Below are 26,642 nucleotides of genomic sequence, written 5' to 3' on the forward strand. Positions count from 1 at the left end.
GATTACTGTAGCTTTGTAGTATAGTCTGAAGTCAGGGAGCCTGATTCCTCCAGCTCCATTTTTCGTTCTCAAGATTGCTTTGGCTATTCGGGGTCTTTTGTGTCTCCATACAAATTGTGAAATTTTTTGTTCTAGTTCTGTGAAAAATGCCAGTGGTAGTTTGATAGGGATTGCATTGAATCTGTAGATTGCTTTGGGTAGTAGAGTCATTTTCACAATGTTGATTCTTCGAATCCAAGAACATGGTATATCTCTCCATCTATTTGTATCATCTTTAATTTCTTTCATCAGTGTCCTATAATTTTCTGCATACAGGTCTTTTGTCTCCTTAGGTAGGTTTATTCCTAGATATTTTATTCTTTCTGTTGCAATGGTAAACGGGAGTGTTTTCTTAATTTCACTTTCAGATTTTTCATCATTAGTATATAGGAATGAAAGAGATTTCTGTGCATTAATTTTGTATCCTGCTACTTTACCAAATTCATTGATTAGCTCTAGTAGTTTTCTGGTGGCAGTTTTAGGATTCTCTGTGTACAGTATCATGTCATCTGCAAACAGTGACAGCTTTACTTCTTCTTTTCCGATTTGGATTCCTTTTATTTCTTTTTCTTCTCTGATTGCTGTGGCTAACACTTCCAAAACTATGTTGAATAATAGTGGTGAGAGTGGGCAACCTTGTCTTGTTCCTGATCTTAGTGGAAATGGTTTCAGTTTTTCACCATTGAGGACAGTGTTGGCTGTGGGTTTGTCATATATGGCCTTTATTATGTTGAGGAAAGTTCCCTCTATGCCTACTTTCTGCAGGGCTTTTATCATAAATGGGTGTTGAATTTTGTCGAAAGCTTTCTCTGCATCTATTGAGATGATCATATGGTTTTTCTCCTTCAATTTGTTAATATGATGTATCACGTTGATTTGCGTATATTGAAGAATCCTTGCATTCCTGGGATAAACCCCACTTCATCATGGTGTATGATCCTTTTAATGTGCTGTTGGATTCTGTTTGCTAGTATTTTGTTGAGGATTTTTGCATCTATGTTCATCAGTGATATTGGCCTGTAGTTTTCTTTCTTTGTGACATCTTTGTCTGGTTTTGGTATCAGGGTGATGGTGGCCTCGTAGAATGAGTTGGGGAGTGTTCCTCCCTCTGCAATATTTTGGAAGAGTTTGAGAAGGATAGGTGTTAGCTCTTCTCTAAATGTTCGATAGAATTCGCCTGTGAAGCCATCTGGTCCTGGGCTTTTGTTTGTTGGAAGATTTTTAATCACAGTTTCAATTTCAGTGCTTGTGATTGGTCTGTTCATATTTTCTATTTCTTCCTGGTTCAGTCTCAGTAGGTTGTGCATTTCTAAGAATCTGTCCATTTCTTCCAGGTTGTCCATTTTATTGGCATATAGTTCCTTGTAGTAATCTCTCATGATCGTTTGTATTTCTGCAGTGTCAGTGGTTACTTCTCCTTTTTCATTTCTAATTCTATTGATTTGAGTCTTCTCCCTTTTTCTCTTGATGAGTCTGGCCAATGGTTTATCAATTTTGTTTATCTTCTCGAAGAACCAGCTTTTAGTTTCATTGATTTTTGCTATTGTTTCCTTCATTTCTTTTTCATTTATTTCTGATCTGATCTTTATGATTTCTTTCCTTCTGCTAGCTTTGGGGTTTTTTTGCTCTTCTTTCTCTAATTGCTGTAGGTGCAAGGTTAGGTTGTTTATTCGAGATGTTTCCTGTTTCTTGATGTAGGCTTGTATTGCTATAAACTTCCCTCTTAGCACTGCTTTTGCTGCATCCCATAGGTTTGGGGTCGTCGTGTCTCCATTGTCATTTGTTTCTAGGTATTTTTTGATTTCCCCTTTGATTTCTTCAGTGATCACTTCGTTATTAAGTAGTGTATTGTGTAACCTCCATGTGTTTGTATTTTTTACAGATCTTTTCCTGTAATTGATATGTAATCTCATAGCGTTGTGGTCGGAAAAGATACTTGATACGATTTCAATTTTCTTAAATTTACCAAGGCTTGATTTGTGACCCAAGATATGATCTATCCTGGAGAATGTTCCATGAGCACTTGAGAAAAATGTGTATTCTGTTGTTTTTGGGTGGAATGTCCTATAAATATCAATTAAGTCCATCTTGTTTAATGTATCATTTAAAGCTTGTGTTTCCTTATTTATTTTCATTTTGGATGATCTGTCCATTGGTGAAAGTGGGGTGTTAAAGTCCCCTACTATGCTTGTGTTACTGTCGATTTCCCCTTTTATGGCTGTTAGTATTTGCCTTATGTACTGAGGTGCTCCTATGTTAGGTGCATAAATATTTACAATTGTTATATCTTCTTGGATCGATCCCTTGATCATTATATAGTGTCCTTCTTTGTCTCTTGTAATAGTCTTTATTTTAAAGTCTATTTTGTCTGATATGAGAATTGCTACTCCAGCTTTCTTTTGATTTCCATTTGCATGGAATATCTTTTTCCATCCCCTCACTTTCAGTCTGTATGTGTCTCTAGGTCTGAAGTGGGTCTCTTGTAGACAGCATATATATGGGTCTTGCTTTTGTATCCATTCAGCCAGTCTGTGTCTTTTGGTGGGAGCATTTAATCCATTTACATTTAAGGTAATTATTGATATGTATGTTCCTATTCCCATTTTCTTAAACGTTTTGGGTTTGTTATTGTAGGTGTTTTCCTTCTCTTGTGTTTCTTGCCTAGAGAAGTTCCTTTAGCATTTGTTGTAAAGCTGGTTTGGGGGTGCTGAACTCTCTCAGCTTTTGCTTGTCTGTAAAGGTTTTAATTTCTCCAGCAAATCTGAATGAGATCCTTGCTGGGTAGAGTAACCTTGGTTGTAGGTTTTTCTCCTTCATGACTTTAAGTATATCCTGCCACTCCCTTCTGGCTTGCAGAGTTTCTGCTGAAAGATCAGCTGTTAACCTTATGGGGATTCCCTTGTGTGTTATTTGTTGTTTTTCCCTTGCTGCTTTTAATATGTTTTCTTTATATTTAATTTTTGATAGTTTGATTAATATGTGTCTTGGCATGTTTCTCCTTGGATTTATCCTGTATGGGACTCTCTGTGCTTCCAGGACTTGATTAACTATTTCCTTTCCCATATTAGGGAAGTTTTCAACTATAATCTCTTCAAATATTTTCTCAGTCCCTTTCTTTTTCTCTTCTTCTTCTGGGACCCCTATAATTCGAATGTTGGTGCGTTTAATGTTGTCCCAGAGGTCTCTGAGACTGTTCCTAGTTCTTTTCATTCTTTTTTCTTTATTCTGCTCTGCAGTAGTTATTTCCACTATTTTATATTCCAGGTCACTTATGCGTTCTTCTGCCTCAGTTATTCTGCTATTGATCCCGTCTAGAGTATTTTTAATTTCATTTATTGTGTTTTTCATCGTTGCTTGGTTCCTCTTTAGTTCTTCTACATCCTTGTTAAATGTTTCTTGCATTTTGTCTTTTCTATTTCCAAGATTTTGGATCATTTTTACTATCATTATTCTGAATTCTTTTTCAGGTAGACTGCCTATTTCCTCTTCATTTGTTAGGTCTGGTGTGTTTTGACCCTGCTCCTTCACCTGCTGTGTGGTTTTTTGTCTTCTCATTTTGCTTATCTTACTGTGTTTGGGGTCTCCTTTTCACAGGCTGCAGGTTCGTAGTTCCCGTTGTTTTTGGTATCTGTCCCCAGTGGCTAAGGTTGGTTCAGTGGGTTGTGTAGGCTTCCTGGTGGAGGGGACTAGTGCCTGTGTTCTGGTGGATGAGGTTGGATCTTGTCTTTCTGGTGTGCACGTCCACGTCTGGTGGTGTGTTTTGGGGTGTCTGTGGCCTTATTATGATTTTAGGCAGCCTCTCTGCTAATGGATGGGGCTGTGTTCCTGTCTTGCTAGTTGTTTGGCATAGGGTGTCCAGCACTGTAGCTTGCTGGTCGTTGAGTGAAGCTGGGTCTTGATGTTGAGATGGAGATCTCTGAGAGATTTTTGCCGTTTGGTGTTATGTGGAGCTGGGAGGTCTCTTGTGGACCAGTGTCCTGAAGTTGGCTCTCCCACCTCAGAGGCACAGCCCTGATGCCTGGCTGGAGCACCAAGAGCCTTTTGTCCACACGGCTCAGATTAAAAGGGAGAAAAAAATAGAAAGAAAGAAAGAAAGAGGATAAAATAAAATAAAGCTATTATAATACAAAATAAGAAAAAAAAATATTAAGAATAAATGTATTCAGAAAAAAATTTTTTTTAATTTTTAAAAATAGATTTAATTTTTTATAGTAAAAAAGAAAAATATTAAGAAAAAAATTTATTAAGAAAAAAGTTTTTAATTTTTTTAAAATAAAAATATGAAAAAACTTATTAAAAATTTTTTTTTAATTTCTAAAAATAGAAAATAAGGAAAAAATTATTAAGAAAACATTTATTAGGAAAAAAAATTTTTTTTGAGTTAAAAAAAAAAAACAAAAACACAGAAGGACCTAACCCTAGGACTAATGGTGAAAGCAAAGCTATACAGACAAAATCTCACCCAGAAGCATACACATATACACTCACAAAAAAAGGAAAAGGGGAAAAATTAATATATCCTGCTCCCAAAGTCCACCTCTTGAATTTGGGATGATTCGTTGTCTATTCAGGTATTCAACAGATGCAGGCACATCAAGTTGTTTGTGGAGCTTTAATCCGCTGCTTCTGAGGCTGCTGGGAGAGATTTCCCTTTCTCTTCTTTGTTCGTACAGCTCCCGGGGTTCAGCTTTGGATTTGGACCCGCCTCTGCGTGTAGGTCGCCTGAGGGCGTCTGTTCCCCGCCCAGACAGAATGGGGTTAAAGGAGCAGCTGCTTCAGGGGCTCTGGCTCACTCAGGCCGGGGGGAGGGAGGGGTACAGAGGAGGTGGGGCGAGCCTGCGGCGGCAGAGGCCAGCGTGACGTTGCAGCAGCCTGAGGCGCGCCGTACGTTCTCCCGGGGAAGTTGTCCCTGGATCACGGGACCCTGGCAGTGGCAGGCTGCACAGGCTCCTGGGAGGGGAGGTGTGGAGAGTGACCTGTGCTCGCACGCAGGCCTCTTGGTGGCAGCAGCAGCAGCCTTAGCGTCTCCTGCCCTTCTCTGGGGTCTGCGCTGATAACCGCGGCTCGCGCCCGTCTCTGGGGTCCGCGCTGTTAGCTGCGTCTCGCGCACGTCTCTGGAGTTCGTTTAGGTGGCACTCTGAATCCCCTCTCCTTGCGCGCCGCGAAACAGAGGCAAGAAAAAGTCTCTTGCCTCTTCGGCAGCTGCAGACTTTTTCCCGGACTCCCTCCCGGCTAGCACCGAAGCCCGAGCCTCAGCTCCCAGCCACCCCCCCGCCCCGGCGGGTGAGCAGACAAGCCTCTCGGGCTGGTGAGTGCTGGTCGGCACCGAGCCTCTGTGCGGGAATCTCTCCACTTTGCCCTCTGCACCCCTGTGGCTGCGCTCTCCTCTGTGGCTCCGAAGCTTCCCCCCTCTGCCACCCACAGTCTCTGCCCGTGAAGGGGCTTCCTAGTGTGTGGAAACCTTTCCTCCTTCACAGCTCCCTCCCACTGGTGTAGGTTCCATCCCTATTATTTTGTCTCTGTTATTTCTTTTTTCTTTTGCCCTACCCAAGTACGTGGGGATTTTCTTGCCTTTTGGGAGGTCTGACGTTTTCTGCCAGCGTTCAGTGGGTGTTCTGTAGGAGCAGTTCCACGTGTAGATGTATTTCTACTGAATCTGTGGGAAGGAAGGTAATCTCCGCGTCTTACTCTTCCGCCATCTTGCCCCTCTAATCCCAGACGTCCTGTTTCTGATCGACGGCTCACAGCATTGGGAAAGGGAGCTTTGAAAGGTCCAAGCACTTTGCCATCACGGTCTGTAATGCTCTGGACATCAACCCCAGGAGGGTGAGTGCAAGTCTCGTTGTCTTTGTATGAGGGCGTCTTTGGCTGCAAGTGACAGAAATTCTATCTTAAGCGGAAGAGGGCATTTACTGGCTTGTGGAACCAGGAAGACTAAGGGGGTGAATCCTGGTTCTAGGCATGATGGGATCCAAGGACTCAATCCCTCTCTTTTTCTTCTCCTCTCCATTTTGCTTCCCTCAGTTGGCTTCCTTTCCAGGCAGGTTTTCCTTACATAGCAAAGTTGCCCTACATTGTCCCTCAAGGTAGTCACCCCAGGAAAAAGAAAGTAGAATTCTTACCCTGTAGAGCTGGCAGAAGTCCCAGGGAGGGCTCTGATTGGACAGGCATAGGTCACATGACAGACAAAAACTATAACTGCCTCTGAAGACTAGAGTCGTAATATGAAACACAGCTCCTACCCTCTCTGTTCACTTGAAAGGAACAGCTCCTGCCTAATCAATCCAGCCAGTATCTTCATTTCTTGTTCTTCCTGGTTTCAAATAGCAAGTCTTAAATGTCAGCAGTGTGCTAGCTGTGGCTCTTGTTGCTAAAGGGGCATTTTGGAACAGCTCAACAGAAAAACGGGCAATGAACACAGATAGTTCCCAGAAAATGAAACATAGATGGCCCTTTGACATAGGAAAAGATGCCCAACCTCACTCAATGTAATAACAAATCTCTGACCGATACACCATTTTTCACTTAACTAGATTAGCAAAAATCCAAAGTTTGGTGTCATGCTCTATTGGCAAGTCTGTAGGAAACCAGTGTTCTCATGCACTGCTGGTGGGAATGTGCAACCTCTCTATAGAGGAATCTGTAATAACAGTGTCTATCAAAATTACAAAGGCTGGGACCCTTTGACTCAGTAATTTATTCTACAGATACTCCCACAGGTGCAAAATAATGCACATACGAAGTTATTCATTGCAGTGTTGTTTGTAATTGTAAAAGATTTCAGGCATCCCAAAGGCCTGCTCACAGGGGACAGGTAAATCTATTATGGTGTCTTCATATAATGAAACACAGGGCAGCTTTAGAAAGTGAATGAGGAAAATCGCTGATGGGGAAAGACACCAAAACAAATTGAGTGTAAAAATAAGGTACAAATGGTATGTATAATGTGTTACCTTTTATGAAAAATGGAGATGAAAAGAGTCTATATTTGTATTCGTCTGTATGCGCATGAAGAAACTCTGGAGGGATTTGTAAGAGGCTAAGAGCAGTGGTTTCCCATTGAGGGAGAGGGTGGGAACTGAGCAGATGGGGCACAAGTCCAGGGGGGAGGCCCATCGGTATAAACTTCTTTATTCTTTATGGATTTTGAACCACGTGAACTGACTCAAAAATCAAGTAAATTTAAGGAGGGCATTTTGGTCTGGAAAGCTATAATTACTTGAATTAGGGGCTAGTCACATACAGGTCAAGGAAGGAAGTGGTTTTCCAAGATGACATTCCTGAGTTAATCCTAGAAAAACCTCTAGGATTTAGGAGCAAAATAATGGCTTTTAACGAGGGCCAGATTTTCTCCAGAATGACGTGTCATTTGCGGAGAGTGAGCACATTACCCTGGACCTCAGGCCGTCTTGCATGGTTATAGCTGACATCATTCCATCGAGGCATGAACAGCCTGGAAGTTCCAACCGTGAAGTCAACCCATCACAGACCCTCAGAGGGTCAGGGCCAAGGGCAGCTGAATCTCTACCCTCCTACACACAGGGCTCTGATTTTAAAAGGAAGTGATTCTCTATGAAGTTTCACTAATTTTTTTCATGGAGGAAGAGCCATAAAGCTCAAACAGTGTTGACCTTGGCATGGATATAGTATGTCCTGAAATGGGTGGCCTGGAGACCCCAGTGGATGGCAAGTTGGAAGGGAAGAGTTGTATGGATTACTAGAGAATGTTTTACAACTGAAGAAACAGGCTCAGAGAGGCTAAGTGACTGCCTAGGGTCACACAGCAATCTTAGAAGAGAGCTAAGCTTGGAAGAACTGGTGCTCTTGACTCTCAGCCCAGGACTTCACATTCTGCTGTCACAATCACATAGCACGTGGACAGCAGGCAACATGGTGGTGTGTGTATGTGTATCTGTGTATGCAGAAGTGGTGGGTGCTAATGGAATTCAGCATCCTCAAAGAGAGGGTAAGAAAACTATGACAAAACTTGTTAGGTGGTGCTGTTGGGAGCAACTATCTCAACACACAGGTCCCCAGATTTCAGGGAATTTAATCTCAGTGTTGCCAAACCACGTCTAGAATGTGGCATTTTTAGGTTAGATATTGGCAAACCAGACAGTGCCCACAACAAGGAGACGGAACAGTGAGAGGCCTGGACATTTCCATGTGAGGGAAGCTGATTATCATTTTCATGGGAAAGAGGGTGCCTAGCGGCTCTCTTTTATTAAGAGGACATAGTCTGGGTGTTGAGGGAGCTGTATTTGGCTTGTCCTGAGAAAACTTTCTCACAGCAAGACCTGTTGAGCAAAGGAGTTGGGTGTCTATTTCATGAGCAAACGAGAACCTCCACCTCCAAGCTGCACAGACTTGATGGAATTGCTAGCGAAGGGTTTTTGCATTAGGGTGATTTCAGATGCTTCAGTCTGACTTGTGGCTTCAGGTTTTATGTGTTTGCTGCTGCATTTTGGTGTCATCGTCTTATCTCCATGTACAAGGGATTTGATTTGCACCTAATTTTACTTTCCAGGAAGAAATTTTTAAGCAGCTATAAATTAAAGCTTTTTATGGAGGCTCTGTTTTGAGGTGGATTTAAGGTGTTTAAAAAGTCTTCCTCTCAACCCTTAAGCTGAGAAGTTCACTTCCTGGCTCTAATATAATGATTGCAGCAGAGTGATTACAGTGTGGTGAGAAATCTGGGCGGGCTTGCTTCTGAGCATACAGTAAACTGAAGATAAAAGGTAACTATTCTGCTCCCAAACCACCAATTAAATTAAATGCCTTGACTACTGACTCAAGCTGTTTCCATCTTGTTTTGTTTTGAAGTTGGCTCCTTCCTGTTTAATTTAAGTAAATACACCCAGCTGTTGGTCTCAAGGGAGTTTTTTAAATGAATTCATTCATTCACATGGTTCAAAAAAAAAGACATTCAATGAAAAATATCCCTCCCAGTCACACATTTTCTATTTGCCCAGCCCCCTGCTGTCTTGAGCATCCTTACAGAATCGCTTCATGCAAATATAAGCAATATGAATATATATTCTAATTTTTTCCCTTTTAACACAAAGGGTAGCATGCTATACACACTGTTTTATCCCTTGCCTTTTTCTCTTCACATTATCTTGGAAGTCTTTCCATATCTAGGTAGTAGGTAATATAGGTCTTAATATAGGCATATACACTATATCATTTTTTATAGCTGATTAATGTTCCATTGTAAGGATTTACCAAGGTTTAGTTAACCAGCCCCTATTGATGGACATCCACTATTACAAATACATTGTAAGCTTATAAATATGTCATTTCACACACGTAGAAGTATATAGCTGTAGGATAAATTGCCAATAGCCCCATGCATTAGTAATTTTCAATAAATATTGACAAATTGCTCTCTATGGATGCCATAACATTTATGTTCTTACAGCAGTGTTTGAGAATACTGATTTCTCCCTGCAAACGTTGTATCTGGCTTTTTGCTACATCTCAGTGCAACACAATCAAGCATCTTTTCTTATTAAAGAACCATTTTGTATTTCCTGTTCTGTGATCTCTGTTCATACCCTTGGCCCATTTTTCTGTTGGATTGTTGGTCTTTACACATATCAATTCCTAGACACTCTTTATATATTGGGGAAACTAACCCTTTGTCTCTGACGTGAGTTGCAAATAACTTTTCATTTTGTCTTCATTTTTAGGTTGTGTTATGATATGTTTTGCCCTGTAGAAGTTTTCTTCATGTAGTCAGATTTATCAGTTTTCCTTTACGACTTCTGGATTGCAAGTCTTTTCTACTTTGAAGTCACAAAGGAATTCTCCCAAGTTTTCTAGAACTTTTATGGTTACATTTTTGACATTTAAATCTTGAATTTGCAATTTATCCTTGCAGATGGCTCTCCAGTTGTCCCAGTATCACTTACTGACTGTACCATCTTTTCCCGATGGTTTGAGATGCTCCCTTTATCACATGCTAAATTCAAGGGACATATTAAACGGGTCGCTTTTTAGAAACTCCTTCCTGAGGTTCTCTACTACTCTGCTTTCCGGTGTCCCTCTCCCTCACATGCCCACCCAAGACTTAAATTTCTTCCTACTTAAGATTCCCAACAGCTCCTCCTCAGAACTTCCTGTGGGAGGAAGGTCCAATGGGCTGTGCTCCCTGGGAGCAGGTGCAGCTGGCCTGGTGTGGCCAAGTGCTTTGATCAGCTCCCAAGCGCCAGGCCTGTTAAGGGTCAGCAGTGAAGGAACTCACAGAGCAAGAAAACATCAGCGTCGTTGTTTAAATATGAATCACTTGGCTCATTTGCAATCTTGGCCAGAATCGGGGTTAATTGTGAGAATAGTAACTGAGAATGTAGTTTCTCCAGGAGTTTAGAGAGCCAATGACTAGATGCAGGGGTTAGGCCCTCAAGAGGAAGCTTAAATGTTTAAACCCTTCTCTGCTTGACACACACTGATCTTAAGGATCCAGGGAATGACTTTACTCAGTTTCCCTTCTCCGGTTTTGCAAGGCATTGGATTTTCTCCTATGGCCTTCTGAATGAGGATGCAAAATCCAGAATCGCCAGGGGCTCTCACGACCTCCGCTACAGAGGAACTTCAGCTCCAATAGTGCTCGACTCCAGTTAGGGAGCTGCTTGTCCCCCAGTCTGACTCTGGCCTGGAGGTCTGGCCTTTCCCTAGTTTGGCAGGAGGAGGCCTGGAAGAGCGGGCCCCGCAACCAAGGATGGGTGTGTGGTGGCTGCGGACAGCTTCTGTGACACCCCTGGTTGGGGGTTTAGCTGAAGTCCTGTGCTGGCTGCTGAGAAGGTGATCGGCATAACAGGCTTAGTGAAGATCACAGGCACCAAGTCCAAAGGCCGCGCTCCTTTCTTACTAGCCCTGGGCCAGACCTGTATCCTCTGTATTTTAGTTTCTCCAGCAGTAATGTGGGCAGGAATAGCACCTCTGTGGATTACATGTAATAAAGAGTTGAGAAGGCTTAAAACAGTGCTTACACCTGGGAGGCAGTAAGTGTGAGCAGAGACCCTAAAGCTCACAGCTCCGCCCAGACAGCTGTCGGAATGGGGGTCGAATTGGTGGTGGTCAGTGTGGAGCACAGGCAGATTTGACCGTCTCCTTCCAGATTGTCCTCTCAGTCTTTGGAACCTTCTTTTAAGGAGATGAGAGAAATACCAGCGCTGGTATTTGTGAGTGGGCAGGAAGCAGGGTCGTTAACCTTTCTCGTCCCTTCTTTCCTCTTAGGGATGTTTGTGACTTGACCCTGCTCTCGGGCCCCTGGGCCCTCTGTCTCCCACTGCAGGTCAGGGTGGGAGCGGCCCAGTTCAGTTCCGCCCCTCGTCTGGAATTCCCTATGAATGCATTTTCAACCCAACAGGAAGTGAAGGCAAGAATCAAGAGGATGGTTTTCAAGTAAGTACGATCAGATACTGCCGTGGTTAGGATGAAGCTAGCTGCTCCCAGAATCGCCCTTGAAGGGTTGGGTCTGCTCTCGACCTCACAGAGAGAGAGGCTGTGGCCCGGCTTCCAAAAGCCCAGCGGAGCGCAGCGGGTGATAAGAATTCCCTTCTCAAAGCTGCCCCTTATTACATGATAATGTCCCAGGTGGGAACTTAAATGCAAGTTAAAAAAAAAAAAGATTTGCTGTTATTGTGTGTGGCTGTCAGCTGGGAGAAAGGGCTGGTGAAGGTGGAGACAGGTTAAGAGCATGAGGTGGTGGGAAGAACCCTGGGTCCTTCTCTCAGGTCTGTCCCTGGCGACCACACAGCCAGGAGAATTCACCATGCTTCTTGGAGCCTCATTTCTGTGCTCTAAAAGGAGTAAGTGCTCCTCTGTTACTGAGAGCACTTTAAAAATGATGAATTTCTGTTTGTGTGCTCATACACATACACATCCTATAAATGTATATATATGTAGTGAGTCATAATTTTACTCACAAGTCAGCTGATGTGTGTATATGTGCATACATATATGTGTATACATATATTTTATGTATAAATATGTGTGTATTATATACATACACATATACAGCTACATGGATATAAATGTGTGTAATACACATGCATGTATATACATGTACATACACACACACAATGTTCTTCATAAGCCCTCACAGAAGAATGCCTTTATTTGTCACCTGCCACTCTGATCTCTGGATCTTCTTTGCCCCCTGCTGCCTCTTGCCCTAGCGGACCTGAAGTTCCACTCAAGTCCATGGTCCCCGCCATGTACAGCCGTCACCTCTGCTTGCAAAGGCTCTGAGGTCCTTTAATCGGCCTCGGGCCTCTGTAGGGCCCCAGTTCTCTCAATAAGCCAGAATCCCCACACTGGGCACAGCAGGAACTCTGGGTGTCCTACAGGTCCCAGAGACCCCCAGTGACTTTTCTTAAAATTTTTATTTTATATTGGACCATAGTTGATTTACAATGTTGTGTTAGTTTCAGCTGTATAGAAAAGTGATTCAGTTATACATATACATATATCTATTCTTTTTTAGATTCTTTTCTCATTTAGGTTATTACAGAATACTGAGCACAGTTCCCAGTGCTATACAGTAGGTCCTTGTTGGTTATCTATTTTAAATATAGTAGTGTGTATATGTCAATCCCAAGCTCCCAATTTATCCCTATCCCCACCTTTCCCCTTTAGTAACCATAAGTTTGTTTTCCACGTCTGAGTCTGTTTCTGTTTTATGCATAAGTTTATTTGTATCATCATTTCCACTTCCAAATAAGTGATATCATATATTTGTTTTTGTCTGACTTACTTCACTTAGTATGATAATCTCTAAGTCCATCCCTGTTGCTACAGATGGCATTATTTCATTCTTTTATGGCAGAGTAATGTTCCATTGTACATATTATATCATCTTTATTCATTCCTCTGTCAGTGGACATTTAGGTTGTTTCCATGTCTTGGCTATTGTAAACAGCGCTGCAGTGAACATTGGGGTGCATGTATCTTTTCGAACCATGGTTTTCTCCGGAAATATGCCCAGGAGTGGGATTGCTGGATCATATGGTAGCTCTATTTTTAGTTTTTTTAAGGAACCTCCATACTGTTCTCCATAGTGGCTGTACCAATTTACATTCCCACCAACAGTGTTGGAGGGTTCCCTTTTCTTCGCACCCTCTCCAGCATTTATTGTTTGTAGACTTTTTGATGATGGCCATTCTGACTGGTGTGAGGTGATACCTCATTGTAGTTTTGATTTGCATTTCTCTAATAACTGGCGACATTGAACATCTTTTCTTGTGCCTGTTGGCCATCTGTATGTCTTCTTTGGAGAAATGTCTATTTAGGTCTTCTGTCCATTTTTTGATTGGGTTGTTTGTTTTTCTGATATTGAGCTGCATGAGCTTTTTGTAAATTTTGAAGGTTAATCCTTTGTTGGTTGCATCATTTGCAAATATTTTCTCTCATCCTGTGGGCTGTATTTTCGTTTTGTTTATGGTTTCCTTTGCTGCACAAAAGCTTTTGAGTTTAATTAGGTCCCATTTGTTTATTTTTGTTTTTATTTCCATTACTCTAGGAGATGTCTCAAAAAAGATATTGCTGCGATTCATCTCAAAGGGTGTTCTGCCTATGTTTTCCTCTAAGAGTTTTATAGTATCCAGTCTTACATTTAGGTCTGTAATCCATTTTGAATTTATTTTTGTGTATGGTGTTAGAGAATGTTCTAATTTCATTGTTTTACATGTAGCTGTCCAGTTTTCCCAGCACCATTTATTGAAGAGACTGTACTTTCTTCATTGTATAGTCTTGCCTCCTTTGTCATAGATTAATTGACCATAGGTTTATTTCTGGGCTTTCTATCCTGTTCCATTGATCGATATCTCTGTTTTTGTGCTGGTACCACAGTGTTTTAATTACTGTAGCTTTGTAGTATAGTCTGAAGTCAGGGAGCCTGATTCCTTCAGTGTCATTTTTCTTCCTCAAGATTGCTTTGGCTATTTGGGGTCCATACAAATTAAAATTTTTTTTGTTCTAGTTCTGTGAAAAATGCCATTGGTAATTTGATAGGGATTGCATTGAATCTGTAGCATGCTTGTGATAGTATAGTCATTTTGACAATATCAGTTCTTCCAATCCAAGAACATGGTATATATTTCCATCTGTTTGTGTCAGCTTCGATTTCTTTCATCAGTGTCATGTAGTTTTTGGGGTACAGGTCTTTTGCCTCCTTAGGTAGGTTTACCTAGGTATTTTATTCTTTTTGATGCAGTGATAAATGGGATTGTTTCTTTAATTTCTCTTTCTGATCTTTTGTTGTTAGTGTATAGAAATACAACAGATTTCTGTGTATTAATTTTGTATCCTGCAACTTTACTGAATTCATTGATGCACTCTAGTAGTTTTCTTTTAGGATTTTCTATGTATAGTATCATGTCATCTGCAAACGGTGACAGGTTTACTTCTTTTCCAATTTGGATTCATTTTATTTCTTCTTCTTCTCTGATTGCCATGGCTAGGACTTCCAAAACTATGTTGAATAAAAGTGGCGAGAGTGGACATCCTTGTCTTGTTCCTGATCTCAGAGGAAATGCTTTCAGATTTTCACCATTGAGTATGATGTTGGCTGTAGTTTTGTCATATATGGCTTTTATTATGTTGAGTTAAGTTCCCTCTATGCCCACTTTCTGGAGAGTTTTCATCATAAATGGGTATTGAATTTTGTCAGAAGCTTTTTTTGCATCTATTGAGATGATCATACTGTTTTTATTCTTCAGTTTGTTAATGTGGTATATCACAGTGATTGATTTGCAGATATCGAAAAATCCTTGCATCCCTGGGATATACCTTGCATCCCTGAGATATACCATGATCCTTGCATCATGTTATATGATCCTTTTAGTGTATTGTTGGATTCGGTTTGCTAGGATTTTGTTGAGGATTTTTGTGTCTTTGTTCATCAGTGATATTGGCCTGTAATTTTCTGTTTTTGTGGTATCTTTGTCTGGTTTTGGTATCAAGGTGATGGTGGCCTCATAGAATGAGTTTGGGAGTGTTCCTTCCTCTGCAATTTTTTGGAAGAGTTTCAGAAGGATAGGTGTTAACTCTTCTCTAAATGTTTGATAGAATTCACCTGTGAAGCCATTTGGTCCTGGACTTTTGTTTGTTGGGAGTTTTTTAATCACAGTTTCAATTTCATTACTTGTGATTGGTCTGTTCATATTTTTTATTTCTTCATGGTTCAGTCTTGGGAGATTGTGTCTTTCTAAAATTTGTCCATTTCTTCTAGGTTGTCCATTTTATTGGCGTATAGTTGCTTGTAGTAGTCTCTTATGATCCTTTGTATTTCTTTGGTGTCAGTTGTAACTTCTTCATTTCTAATTTTACTGATTTGAGCCTGCTACCTTTTTTTCTTGATGAGTCTGGCTAAAGGTTTATCAATTCTGCTTATATTTTCAAAGAACCAGCATTTAGTTTCATTGATCTTTTCCTATCACTTTCTTCGTCTCAATTTCATTTATTTCTGCTCTGATCTTTATGATGATTTCTTTCCTTCTAATGACTTTGGGTTTTGTTTGTTCTTCTTTCTCTAACTGCTTTAGGTGTAAGGTTAGGTTGTTTATTTGGGATTTTTCTTGTTTCCTGAGGTAAGATTGTACTGCTATAAACTTCCCTCTTAGAACTGCTTTTGCTGCATCCCATAGGTTTTGGATCATCATACTTTCATTTGTCTCTAGGTATTTTTGGATTTCCTCTTTGATCTCTTCAGTGATCCACTGGTTGTTTAGTAGCATATTGTTTAACCTCCATGTGTTTGTGTTTTTTACAGTTTTTTTCTTATAGTTTATTTCTATTCTCATAGCGTTGTGGTCAGAAAAGATGCTTGATATGATTTCAGTTTTCTTAAATTTACTGAGGTTTGCTTTGTAGCCTAGCATGTGGTCAGTCCTGGAGAATGTTCCATGTGCACTTGAAACGAATGTGTATTCTGCTGCTTTTGGACAGGATGCTCTATAAATATCAGTTAAGTCCGTCTGGTCTAATGTGTCATTTAAGGCCCGTGTCTCCTTATTGATTTTGTGTCTGGATGATCTGTCCATTAATGAAAGTGGTGTGTTAAAGCCCCACCCATTATTGTGTCACTGTTGATTTCTCCTTTTATGGCTGTTAGTATTTGCCTTATATATTGAGGTGCTCCGATGTTGGGTGCATATATATTTACAATTGTTATATCTTCTTCTTGGATTGATCCCTTGATCATTATGTAGTATCCTTCTTTATTTCTTGTAACAGTCTTTATTTTAAAGTCTGTTTTGTCTGATCTGAGTATTGCTAATCTAGCTGTCTTTTGATTTCCATTTGCATGGAATACCTTTTTCCATTTACTCACTTTCAGCCTGTATGTATCCCTAGATCTTAAGTGGGTCTGTTGTAGACAGCATATACATGGGTCTTGTTTTTGTATCCATTTCAGCCAGTCTGTGTCTTTTGTTTGGAGCATTTAATCTGTTTATGTTTAAGGTAATTACCCCCATTTCCAATACCAGCAGGTAGGTCTGGCCCAGGCTCTTATGAGGTCACTGCTTTTTCACCTGGGTCCTGGTGTGCACGAGACCTTGTGTGTGTCCTCCAAGAGTGGAGTTTCTGTTACCCCCAGTCCTCTGGAGCTCCTCTGATCAAACCCTGCTGGCCTTCAAAGCCAGATGCTCTGGGAGCTCCTCCTCCTGATGCCAGACCTGCAGGCTGGGGAGCCTGACGTGGGGCTCAGAACTTTCACTCCTATAGGAGAACCTCTGAGATATAATTATTTTCCAGTTTGTGGGTTGCCCACCCAGCAGGTATGGAATTTGATTTTATCACAGTTGTGCCCCTCCTACCATCTTGTTGTGGCTTCTTCTTTGTCTTTGGATATCTTTTTTGGTAGGTTCCAGCGGTTTTTTGTCGATGGTTGTTCAGCAGTTAGTTGTAATTTTGGTGTTTTTGTGAGAGGGGGTGAGCTCACGTCCTTCTACCCAGCCGTCTTGTTACTGCCCCCATCCCCAGTGACTTTATCTTAGGTTGTTTATCCCAGCCCTTTCCTCTGACCTTGGGTGCAGAATGAGCAGCAAGTCAAATACAAGAAAGTTCAAAGGAAAAAGCACATTAATATCTTTTTTAAAAGTGATATTAGTGTACATTGACCTTTCCATGTTCCCTTGGAGCCTTCTACCCTTGGGGCCTCCACAAATGGTTCCTGTAGAGAACAGCGGCTTCCTCACTTCTGTAACTTGGGCCCAGACACACTGAGCGGTACTTGTCAAAGTGAGGTCTTTGGTCAGATGGTCTGAGTCAGAATGGCCTAGGGAGTATGTTAAAGTGCAGGTGCCTGGGCTGTCTCCAGACCTGCTAAATCACTCTGGGCAGTGATACTTAGAATCGGCACTTTTAAAAGGTCTCTTCCCACTGCCCCCTGGCCTAGGAGTGTTATACACACTAATTTATTTAAAGCAGCTTTATTGAGATATAATTAAAATACCATAAAGTTCACACCTTTAATGTGTACAGTTCAGTGGTTTTTAGTATATTTTCAGAGTTATGCAACTATTACCATCATCTAATTTTAGAATATTTTCATCATCTCAGTAAGAAACCTTGTAAATAGACTTTTCTCCAGAGAAGATATATAAATGGCCAATAAGCACATGAAAAGATGCTCAACATCATTAGTCATTAAGGAAATGCAAATCAAAACCATAATGAGATACCACTTCACACCCACTAGGAGGGATAAAATGAAAGACAGACAATAACAAGTGTTGCCAGAGGTGTGGAGAAATTGGAGCCCTCATACGCTGCTGGTAGGATTGTGAAGTGGTGCAGCAACTTTGGAAAACAGTTCAGCAGTTCCTCAAGATGTTAAACATAGAGTTACCATGTGTCCTAGGAATTCCACTCCAAGAGAATCAAAGACATATGCCTTGCACAAAAACATGTACAGTGATGTTCACAGCAGTATTATTTATGACAGCCAAAAAATCCAGTGGATGAATGGGTACACAAAATGTAATTTATTCATAAAAGCAAAAATGAACAGATAGGACTACATAAAACTCAAAAGCTTATGCACAGCAAAAGAAACAACAAAATGAAAAGGCAGCCTACAGAATTGGAGAAAAATTTTGCAAACCATATATCAGGTAAGGTGTTATTATCCAAAATATATAAAGAACTCATACAGCAATAACAAAAAACCCAACAATCTGGTTAAAAAATGGGCAGAAGAACTAAATAGACATTTTTCCAAAGAGGACATCAAAATGGCCAAGAGGCAAGATGCTTAGCTAAAATGCTAAGTGAAACAAGCCAGACATAAAAGGTCACGTATTATATGAAATTGTCTAAAATAGTCAAATCTGTGGAGACAGAAAGTAGATTAGTCATTTCCAGGGGATGTGGGGAGGCAGGATATGACTGCTAATAGGTATAAAGCTTCTTTTTGGGGTGATGAAAATAGTTTGGACTTAGGTAGTGGTGATGGTTGTACAACTCTGAATTATACTAAAAACCACATTTATACTTTAAAATGGTGAATTCTGTGGTATGTGAATTATATCATTATTGATATAATATTTTATTGTTAAAAAAACTTTTGTACCCATTATATACACACAAACATTTGCAGAAGAAAAAGTAACCTAATGTTTTAAATTTAGGACTGAAAGTCAGAAACGTTTGGGGGACTTTGACTCAAATGACTCAGCCCTGCTCTCTTGTGAAAAACTAAGCCAATTTAAGGGACTTGGTACCAAAAGGTACTTTGTAGAGATCACCCAGTACCTCTTCCAACCCCTTATTTTATGGAAGGGATACTGAGGTTGAGAAGGAGCAGGTGACTTGGCCGGGACCACAGGGTCGCACTGCTCGTCCAATAGGCCCCATGGAACTGTCCTTTCCCACCTCTCCCCGACCTCCTCTTCCACTCCCACCCCCTAAGTAATTAGTTGAGCCTCTTGTCAGCTGTGTTGAAAGTCGTAACTAAGGGCTGTTATTCATAACCGATGACATGAGGAGATGCATTGAGGATGCACCAGATGAGGACACTGGGGGGGTGGAGAAAGATGCCTCTTTACGTGTCTGAACAAGGTCCACTCTTTTGGGGATGAGAATGGTTAGCACTTGTGTATCCCAGGACGGCTGTAAGACAACAAACAAGAAAAGGAGGCAGTTACTGGTTTTTTGGCCACGGTTGCAGGGTCATTGAGGACACTGAACGTTAAGACACTCTTACTAATCAGAACAGGGGAATGTTGGCCGAATGGGAGTGATGACCTGTCCAGGGCTCTTTACCCTTTTTCTTCAGTGGAGTTTTAAATTCTCAACTGACGAGCACAGCTCTCCCCAAAACCCAGAACACTTGCCTTTCTAGATCAATGCAGTCCCCTAAAAGCATGTTTTGAAATGGCTAAGAAGACACTGTGACAGTCACCTTATTGCTACTTTGTAATAAGTTTAAAAAATAATACAATCAAACCTTCCAGTGTTGTACCCCATGATAACCTAAAATCAGATAAAACACGGCCAGCAGTTGGCTTCCGAATGCCTAGAACTCTGGCTAGGGAGCTGTGCATGTCTGTTCCATCATCTGATTAATTTCACATAACATGACTCTGAGTTTTCTGTGATTTAATTTTTTTTTTTTTTTGGACCCCATCTGTAGCTTTATCAAAGTTGTACCGTGTTTGAGTAGCTCTGCAGAAATAGCAATCACCCCTTTCTTTAGCGCAAAACCTTTTATAGCCAGCTCTGGCCTCTTTCAAGCTGCATTAACATTTAAACATAGTTTTTAGTATAGTTAAAATTACAAAGCACTTTGCCCTTTTTTTTTTTTTTACTTAATATTATTTGGTGTGTATTTTTGCATAAAGCTGCATTATTTTTCATGTTGATCCTTTTTAATGGTTATGTAATCAATGAATTGAGCTCTTACAATGTAGTAAATCAGACCCGTAAAAGGACACATTTAGCTTGATTCCAGGATTTTTGTCCATTGCTGAAACCAACAACGACAAAAACTCCTGTAATCAACATCCGTGTGCCTACAGTGAGTGTTCTTGTGAATTATTTTTCAAAGTCTGTTCCATGCATTACCTACATCAGAATCACTGGGGGTGGGAAAGGGGAGGCGGGTTTAAAATGTATTGATAGATTCTCAGGCCTGGTCACACACCCACCAATTTGGACTCTGGGAGGATGGAATCTGAAAATCCACATTAGTAAATCTCCTAAGGGACTTTCACGCTGACTAGAATTTGAGACTAACTCAAAAGGTAAACTTCTTAGAAGAGGCTGCTAGGTAGTTCATTATAATGACCACTGATGGAGTGCTTACTAGGTACTAGCAGGCACTGGATACAGCATTTAATCCTCAAACGATACTGTTACTTTTTCTACTTTAGCAGGTTTAACAGGAGTCTCAGGCCAAGTAACGTTGCCAAGTTTAGCTGGCCAGTATCTCACGGGACTAGTATCTGCGCACTTGTTCTTAATCGGTCCATGTGTTTCTATCATAAACAACAGTCCATCTGTGAACCTTCACTTTCTACCTAGTTTAGTCCCGTTGGAGAGAAATTAGAAAAACCTTAGATTCTGGCCTCAGACCTTCCTGTCTGGAGCCAGACGCTGAGCTCAGAACAGACTCTGTGGGAAACACTCCACGGCATAAGAAAAGTGGAGGTAGCAGGGTTTCTTCTCATTTCCCGGGGTTCACATGCTGTTAGGAATCTCCCCTGCGCTCGGTCGGTCAGAAGCCAGCAGGTCAGGTGCAGAGGTGGAGAGGGTGGCCGGCACGGGCATTTGTGTGCTAAGCGATGTGGAAAGTGGACGCCCCAGAGGTCCGTGGAGTTGTAGTCTGGGCCCTCATGGCCTTGAAATTTAATTTCTCTCTAGCCACAGGCTGGTAGCTATGAAGAGGGGGGCCCAGACCCACTCAGAAAATCTGGATTGAAGAGGGAAAACAAAGGTTAACTCTGGAGGGGCCGAGGGTAGACCTGTATGAGAAACAAGAACAGAGTTGTGGAGAAAAAGTGCTTTTTTTCCTGGTCCAGAAGCTTTGAATCCATATGGAAAGAAGTGATGATTAGATGGGCGAGGGGTGCGGGGGTGTTTTGAGGAGAGAAAGCGAAGTCTGGCTGAGAAGCTAAGGATGCAGGGCCACAGCCAGAGGCTTGTGGGGAACCCTGCCAGGGGGAAGGCACAGGGAGCTCCTGGCTTTTGGTGAAAAGTGTTTTGAAACCATTTAGAACAGTATAGAGTAGGGGTCAGCAAACCTTTTCAGCAAAGAGCCATAGAGTAAATATTTTAAAGCTTTGCCGGCCGCGTGGTCTCTGCTTAGATAGTACATAAATGAATGGGCGCCCATTTTCCATGCCCATTAGGCCCAAGTCTGCAGAGGAATGACCATTGGCATTGGAATTAGCTGGACTGGGTTTCAACTGCAGTTCTGACCTCCACTAACTGGGGAGAGGCAGGCTGTGTAGCCTGATGGTTAAGAACTTGGGCTCTGCAAGTGGAGGGTTCAAGTCCTACCTCCACCACCCATGAGCTGTGTCACCTTAGCTAAGGCCCTTCTCTTCTCTGAACTCCCCTGTCTCAGAGCTGTGGTGAGAATTATATGAGCCAAGCACCTTTACACATACACACACACACACACACACACACTTAGCACAGTGGTGCCTGGCATGTGGTAAGTGCACAGTAAATATTAAGTTAGTATTACTGGTCTCTGAGCAGGGGATTCCTCATCTATTACCATCCACTGAAAGGTTTTGCCCAAAATCTATTGTAGTGAGTCATTATTTTCTGCCCAGTTGACAGTCAGAGCTGGCAGTCCCCCCTCTGAGCACGTTTGCACGAGCCTCCTATGGTGAGCTTTAGTAGGGATTCTGCGCTGGGATTCCAAGCTCAGTCGACAGTCCCTATAACTAGGCTGTGAGGCTTAGAGAATCTTAGCGTCCTGATGAGATGGGACCACCGTAACCTGCCCTGATGTGAAAGTAGTCAAACGGTTCAGTCTTCCAGCGCCCAACCCTGAACTTGGAAGTGGGACAGAGAGGCGTGATCGTGGACCCTTGCATCAAAGCCTCTGATGAGAGGCCTCATCAGACCCTTGCATCAAAGCCCCGTCCTTCACGCTCATAAATTCTTATGACGCTCATTTATCTGCTTTCCCACCCCAAGGAGATGTTGAGCTGTAACAAGAAGGGAATGGTATGGGGAGGGGGAGATGGGAGGTGGGTGTTAGACAAATGAGGAGAATTGTGCCCCGGAGACACCATGGGGAGAGACAGCAAACACATACACAAAGAATGTCATTGTTACATAACACAACAGAGATGTGTAGAGGGAGTGTTAAGTCCAGGGGAAAAGTTCATTTCTCTTCATCATTCTTGTGGTTTAGATGGTGAGAGAGTGCGTATCTCATGCTGGAATTGTCCCTTTGAGCCTCTGCTGGAAGAAGGTGGCCATCGTTTCAGGCTTTCATTCCAACTTCACCTCTGGACCGCTGACTCTTTCTTCTTTGTTTTTTTCCTTCTGGGTGAGCTCAGAGGAGGACGTACAGAGACGGGCCTTGCTCTGAAATACCTTCTGCATAAAGAATTCCCTGGGGGCAGAAATGCCTCTGTGCCCCAGGTCCTCATCACTGTCACCGACGGGAGGTCCCAAGGGCATGTGGCCCTGCCAGCCAAGCAGCTGAAGCAAAGGGGCGTCACCTGTGTTTGCTGTGGGGGTCTGCTTCCCAGGGTAAGAGATTTGGTCACGTGGGGTCAGCCCTCTGGGTCAGCCTGGGGATGTCACAGCCATGGGAAGAGAGGGGAGCTGGGAAAACCATCCTGATCCTTCCTGGATCCGTTTTTTCCTCACTTTGCTGTATTGTTGCTGGCATAAGGGGACCGCCAGGTCTTTGGAAGTCTGAGAGTTTGCATTGTCTTTAATTTAGTCTGAACACTTGATTTCAAGTGTTAGAAACTTGACTCCAGTTTATCTGGGCAGAAGTGGAAATTCTTGGACTCATCCAACTGCACAGCGTGGGTCAGGGTCCCTCGGGGTAAACAGGAGTCAGGAGCCAGATGCAGGAATATGCCTTCCTAGAGGAGAGGGGGGCACAGTTCCTCAATGCCCTCAACCCTGAAAATGGAGGCGACCTCAATGGGGCTGTTGTCATTTGTGGGTATCAAGTGAAATGACTCTGGTCTGGGCACTGTGCCTATACATAGAAATCTCTTTATTAATTTTAGTATAGTTGTTCCTTGGTATCTGCAGGGGGTTGGTTCTAGGACCCCTGTGGATACCAAAACCCATGGATGCTTAAGTCCCTTAGTTGGCCACCCATATCCATGGATGTGGAACCCACAGATATAGAGGACCAACTGTACATTATTTATTCTCTCAATCAATAAATATAGGTTGTCTTCCTCGTGCCAGACACTATTCTAGGTTCTCAGGATGCACAGACCGCAATACAAAGTCCCTGCCCTGATGGAGCTTCTGTTCTAGGAAAGGAACTAGGTTTAAAAAAAAAAAAAAAAAAAAAAGTGAGTGAATAAATAACAGTTTCAGGTGGAAATAAAATTCAAAGGAGAAAAATAAAGTAGGGAAGAGGTTACAGAGTGATGGGAATAGAGAGGACAGCTATTTTAGATAGGGGGTCTGGCAAGTCTCCTTTGAAGGGTTGGTTTTTGAGCAGAAACTTGAGTGAGGAACAAGCCTTCCAAATAACAGGGAAAAGAGCAGGCAAGGCAGGCAGGTGGAAAGTGCAAAGGTCCTGAGGCAGTAGCTAGCTCGGTGTGTTATAGAAACAGTGACTGGAGCCCAGCAAGCAAGGGGTGAATTATGAGAAATAAGGTAGAAGAGGTGGGCAGGAGTTAGGTCTAGAGCTTTTGTGGGTTATTGTAGAGACTAAAGTTTGTAATGAGTAGTCTGGGAAGTCTTTGGGGTGGGGGGGTTTGAGCAGGAAAATTACATGAATTGGCTTACATTTTTAGAAAATCACACTGACTGCAAGGTAGAGAATAGACTGGTGGGTGAGGCAGAGGGGAGAAGCAATAATAGGGGCAGTGGGGAATCTAGATAGGAGGCCTTTGGAGCAGCTCACATGCAAGATAATGATGGTTTGCAGTAGGGAAGCAGCTGTGACCCCGCTGAGGCGTGGTTGGATTTAGGATGTGCGTTTGGAAGACAGAGCAATGGAGTGACTGGTGTATTGGATGTGGGTGTGTGAGAGAAGAATCAAAGATTTTGGCCTGAGCTCCAATGTGAATGGTGGTGCTATTTACTGAAAAGAGAAAGACTGGGAAAGGAAGAAAGGAAATTGAATTCTTTTTCAGACAAGTCAAGTTTGAGATGCGTGTTATCCATCTAAGTAGAGAAGCTGAGTAGAGAGCTGGATATGAGAGTCTGGAGCACAGGAGAAAGGACAGGCATCGAGATTGAAACTGAGGATGGTATTTAAAGCCTAAATAAGATCACCTGGAGCTGAGTGCCGAGTGGACCAGCAAGTGCAGAAAGAGGAAGAAGATAGAAGGGGACTGAGGTGGCAGGTGCCATGGGGCTGCCCCGATTGTGCTGTGTCCTGGTGACAATGATGGCAGCTACCACCACCATCATTGGTGTCGTCATGGCCAATAAGTTGGTATTAAACACAAGCTGCCTTATGGCTGGCTCTTTCTGTTTCCTCAGATATAAGGAATATAAACCCCTTGAGAGAGGAGAGTGGGCGTTACTTCATGGCTCCCTGCCCACCCTCATCCCCGCATAGGGCCGAATAGAGTGCCTTGCACGTAGTATTTGCCCAAAGGTTTGTCACTGAGGATGGAATCTCCCATGGGTGGAAATACTGGCTCGTTCTGGGGCTTTCTTCTCCGGCTGCTGGCTGGAGTAGCGCTTCTCAAGCTATCTGTGGTGAAGGTCCAGTTTGGTTTTTTTTCTAATCCATCATGAACTGATACTTTTTTAAAAAAATACAATAAAAATGAGTTACTAGAAAGATGAAATAAAAACAAAATAGAAACTCAGATATTTATTATTTGACCCAACAGACATAAAATGAATCTGTCAAGTTGCTGTACGATTAGTTTCTAAATGCTTGGTGTCTATACTTACCGGATTCTGAATCAGGGTGAAACAGTTTGGAGCTCTTCACTGGCCCACACACCATACTTTGAGCACCCCTAGTGTAGGGAAATCAAGAAGCCATTGCTCAGAAGAGGGGGCACGGCTCAGATATGAAGGCCTGAGCTGCAGACACAGGAAGCCACTGAGAAAGCCTGTTGGACCTCCAGGCCGGCCTGAGCCCTCCCCACTCCTAGTAAGAGGCCAGCTCACTGTTGACCAGTGGTTCTCCAGGTGTGTTCCTTGGGCCAGCAGTGTCAGCATTACCGGGGAGCTTGCTAGAAATGCACACGCTCAGGCCCCGCTGCACTGGATCCAAAACTCTGGGGCAAGGGGCCTCAATCTGTGGTTTTTCTGGCCCCTCAGTGATTCTGATGCCGCCAAAGTCTGAGAACCACTGCAGTGTGAGATTAAAGACTGTTGCCTGTTCAAACTCTTTCCCCCTTTTAGTGTATATTGAGCCCCTTCTCTGATGGTTCTCAACTCCGGCTGAGCATCTGAATTACCCAGGGAGCTTTTAAGAAGGTCTGTTTGGGGGCCGGGAGAGCGAAGGGTGCGGCCCGGCAGAGCTGCCCACTCAATGCTAACGCGAGTCCGGAACTGAGAAGCCCCTCTGTGTGCCAGGCGCTGTCCTAGGTGCTGGGCAAAGTGTCTGGTTTCTGTGGCTTCAGAGGAGAATGGGGAGCTTGACATTAGGAGGTTTAGAGATGCATGAAGGTTCTGCTGTATTGCCAAGCCGTGGTCTATTTTGATGAATTTTTGATAGGCAGGATTCTAAATGTGTCACTGACTGCCTTGTCTTCTTAAAAACAGGTTCCTCAGCATCATTTAACCCTTTCTTCATGCCCTACGGTCATCATCTCCCACAGCATTTCTGTTCTGGACACTAACAGTGCCCTCTGGTTGTCGAACTATGCCAGCTCCTGCCTCTACACGGCCTCATGTTGCTGGCCTGTGAGTTCTTATTGCCACTATTTATAATTCTTCAGGATATTTTTTTTCTATTACTAGCTGTCCCTGTTTGTTCTTCTCTTGCTGTCACCTAGAACCACTTTCCTTCACTTCCTTTCTAGTTAAATTTTTTTTTTTATTATTTTTGGCTGCATTGGGGCTTCGTTGCTGCGTGTGGGCTTTTCTCTAGCTGCGGCGAGCAGGGGCTACTCTTCGTTGCGGTGCGCGGGCTGCTCATTGCGGTGGCTTCTCTTGTTGCAGAGCACAGGCTCTAGGCGCGCGGGCTTCAGTAGTTGTGGCACTCGGGCTCAGTAGTTGTGGCGCACGGGCTTAGTTGCTCCACGGCATGTGGGATCTTCCCGGACCAGGGCTCAAACCCGTGTCCCCTGCATTGGCAGGCGGATTCCTAACCACTGTGCCCCCAGGGAAGCCTTCTGGTTAAATTTTTCTCATCAGCTATGGGTTGCAAAACCCGACGACTAAATCTGTTAGGACGCTGTCTCAAATAAGAGCCGACGGTCTGAGGGTGAGGCTCTCCTCTGAGGAAGTTCGTGGACTGC

General features: G+C 42.7%; 1 protein-coding gene across 1 annotated transcript in view; it reads left to right on the forward strand.

The window, feature by feature from the left end:
- The window catches only part of VWA2 (von Willebrand factor A domain containing 2), a 61,213-nt gene that overhangs the window by 18,209 nt on the left and 16,362 nt on the right, over positions 1-26,642 (forward strand). The window contains 3 exon segments of the mRNA XM_082407825.1: positions 5,758-5,779; positions 5,781-5,865; positions 11,336-11,445. Of these exon segments, the coding sequence (XP_082263951.1) occupies positions 5,758-5,779; positions 5,781-5,865; positions 11,336-11,445 (217 nt within the window).

The sequence above is a fragment of the Balaenoptera borealis genome (assembly GCF_965194805.1).
Source record: "Balaenoptera borealis genome assembly, chromosome: 10".
Taxonomy (NCBI): domain Eukaryota; kingdom Metazoa; phylum Chordata; class Mammalia; order Artiodactyla; family Balaenopteridae; genus Balaenoptera; species Balaenoptera borealis.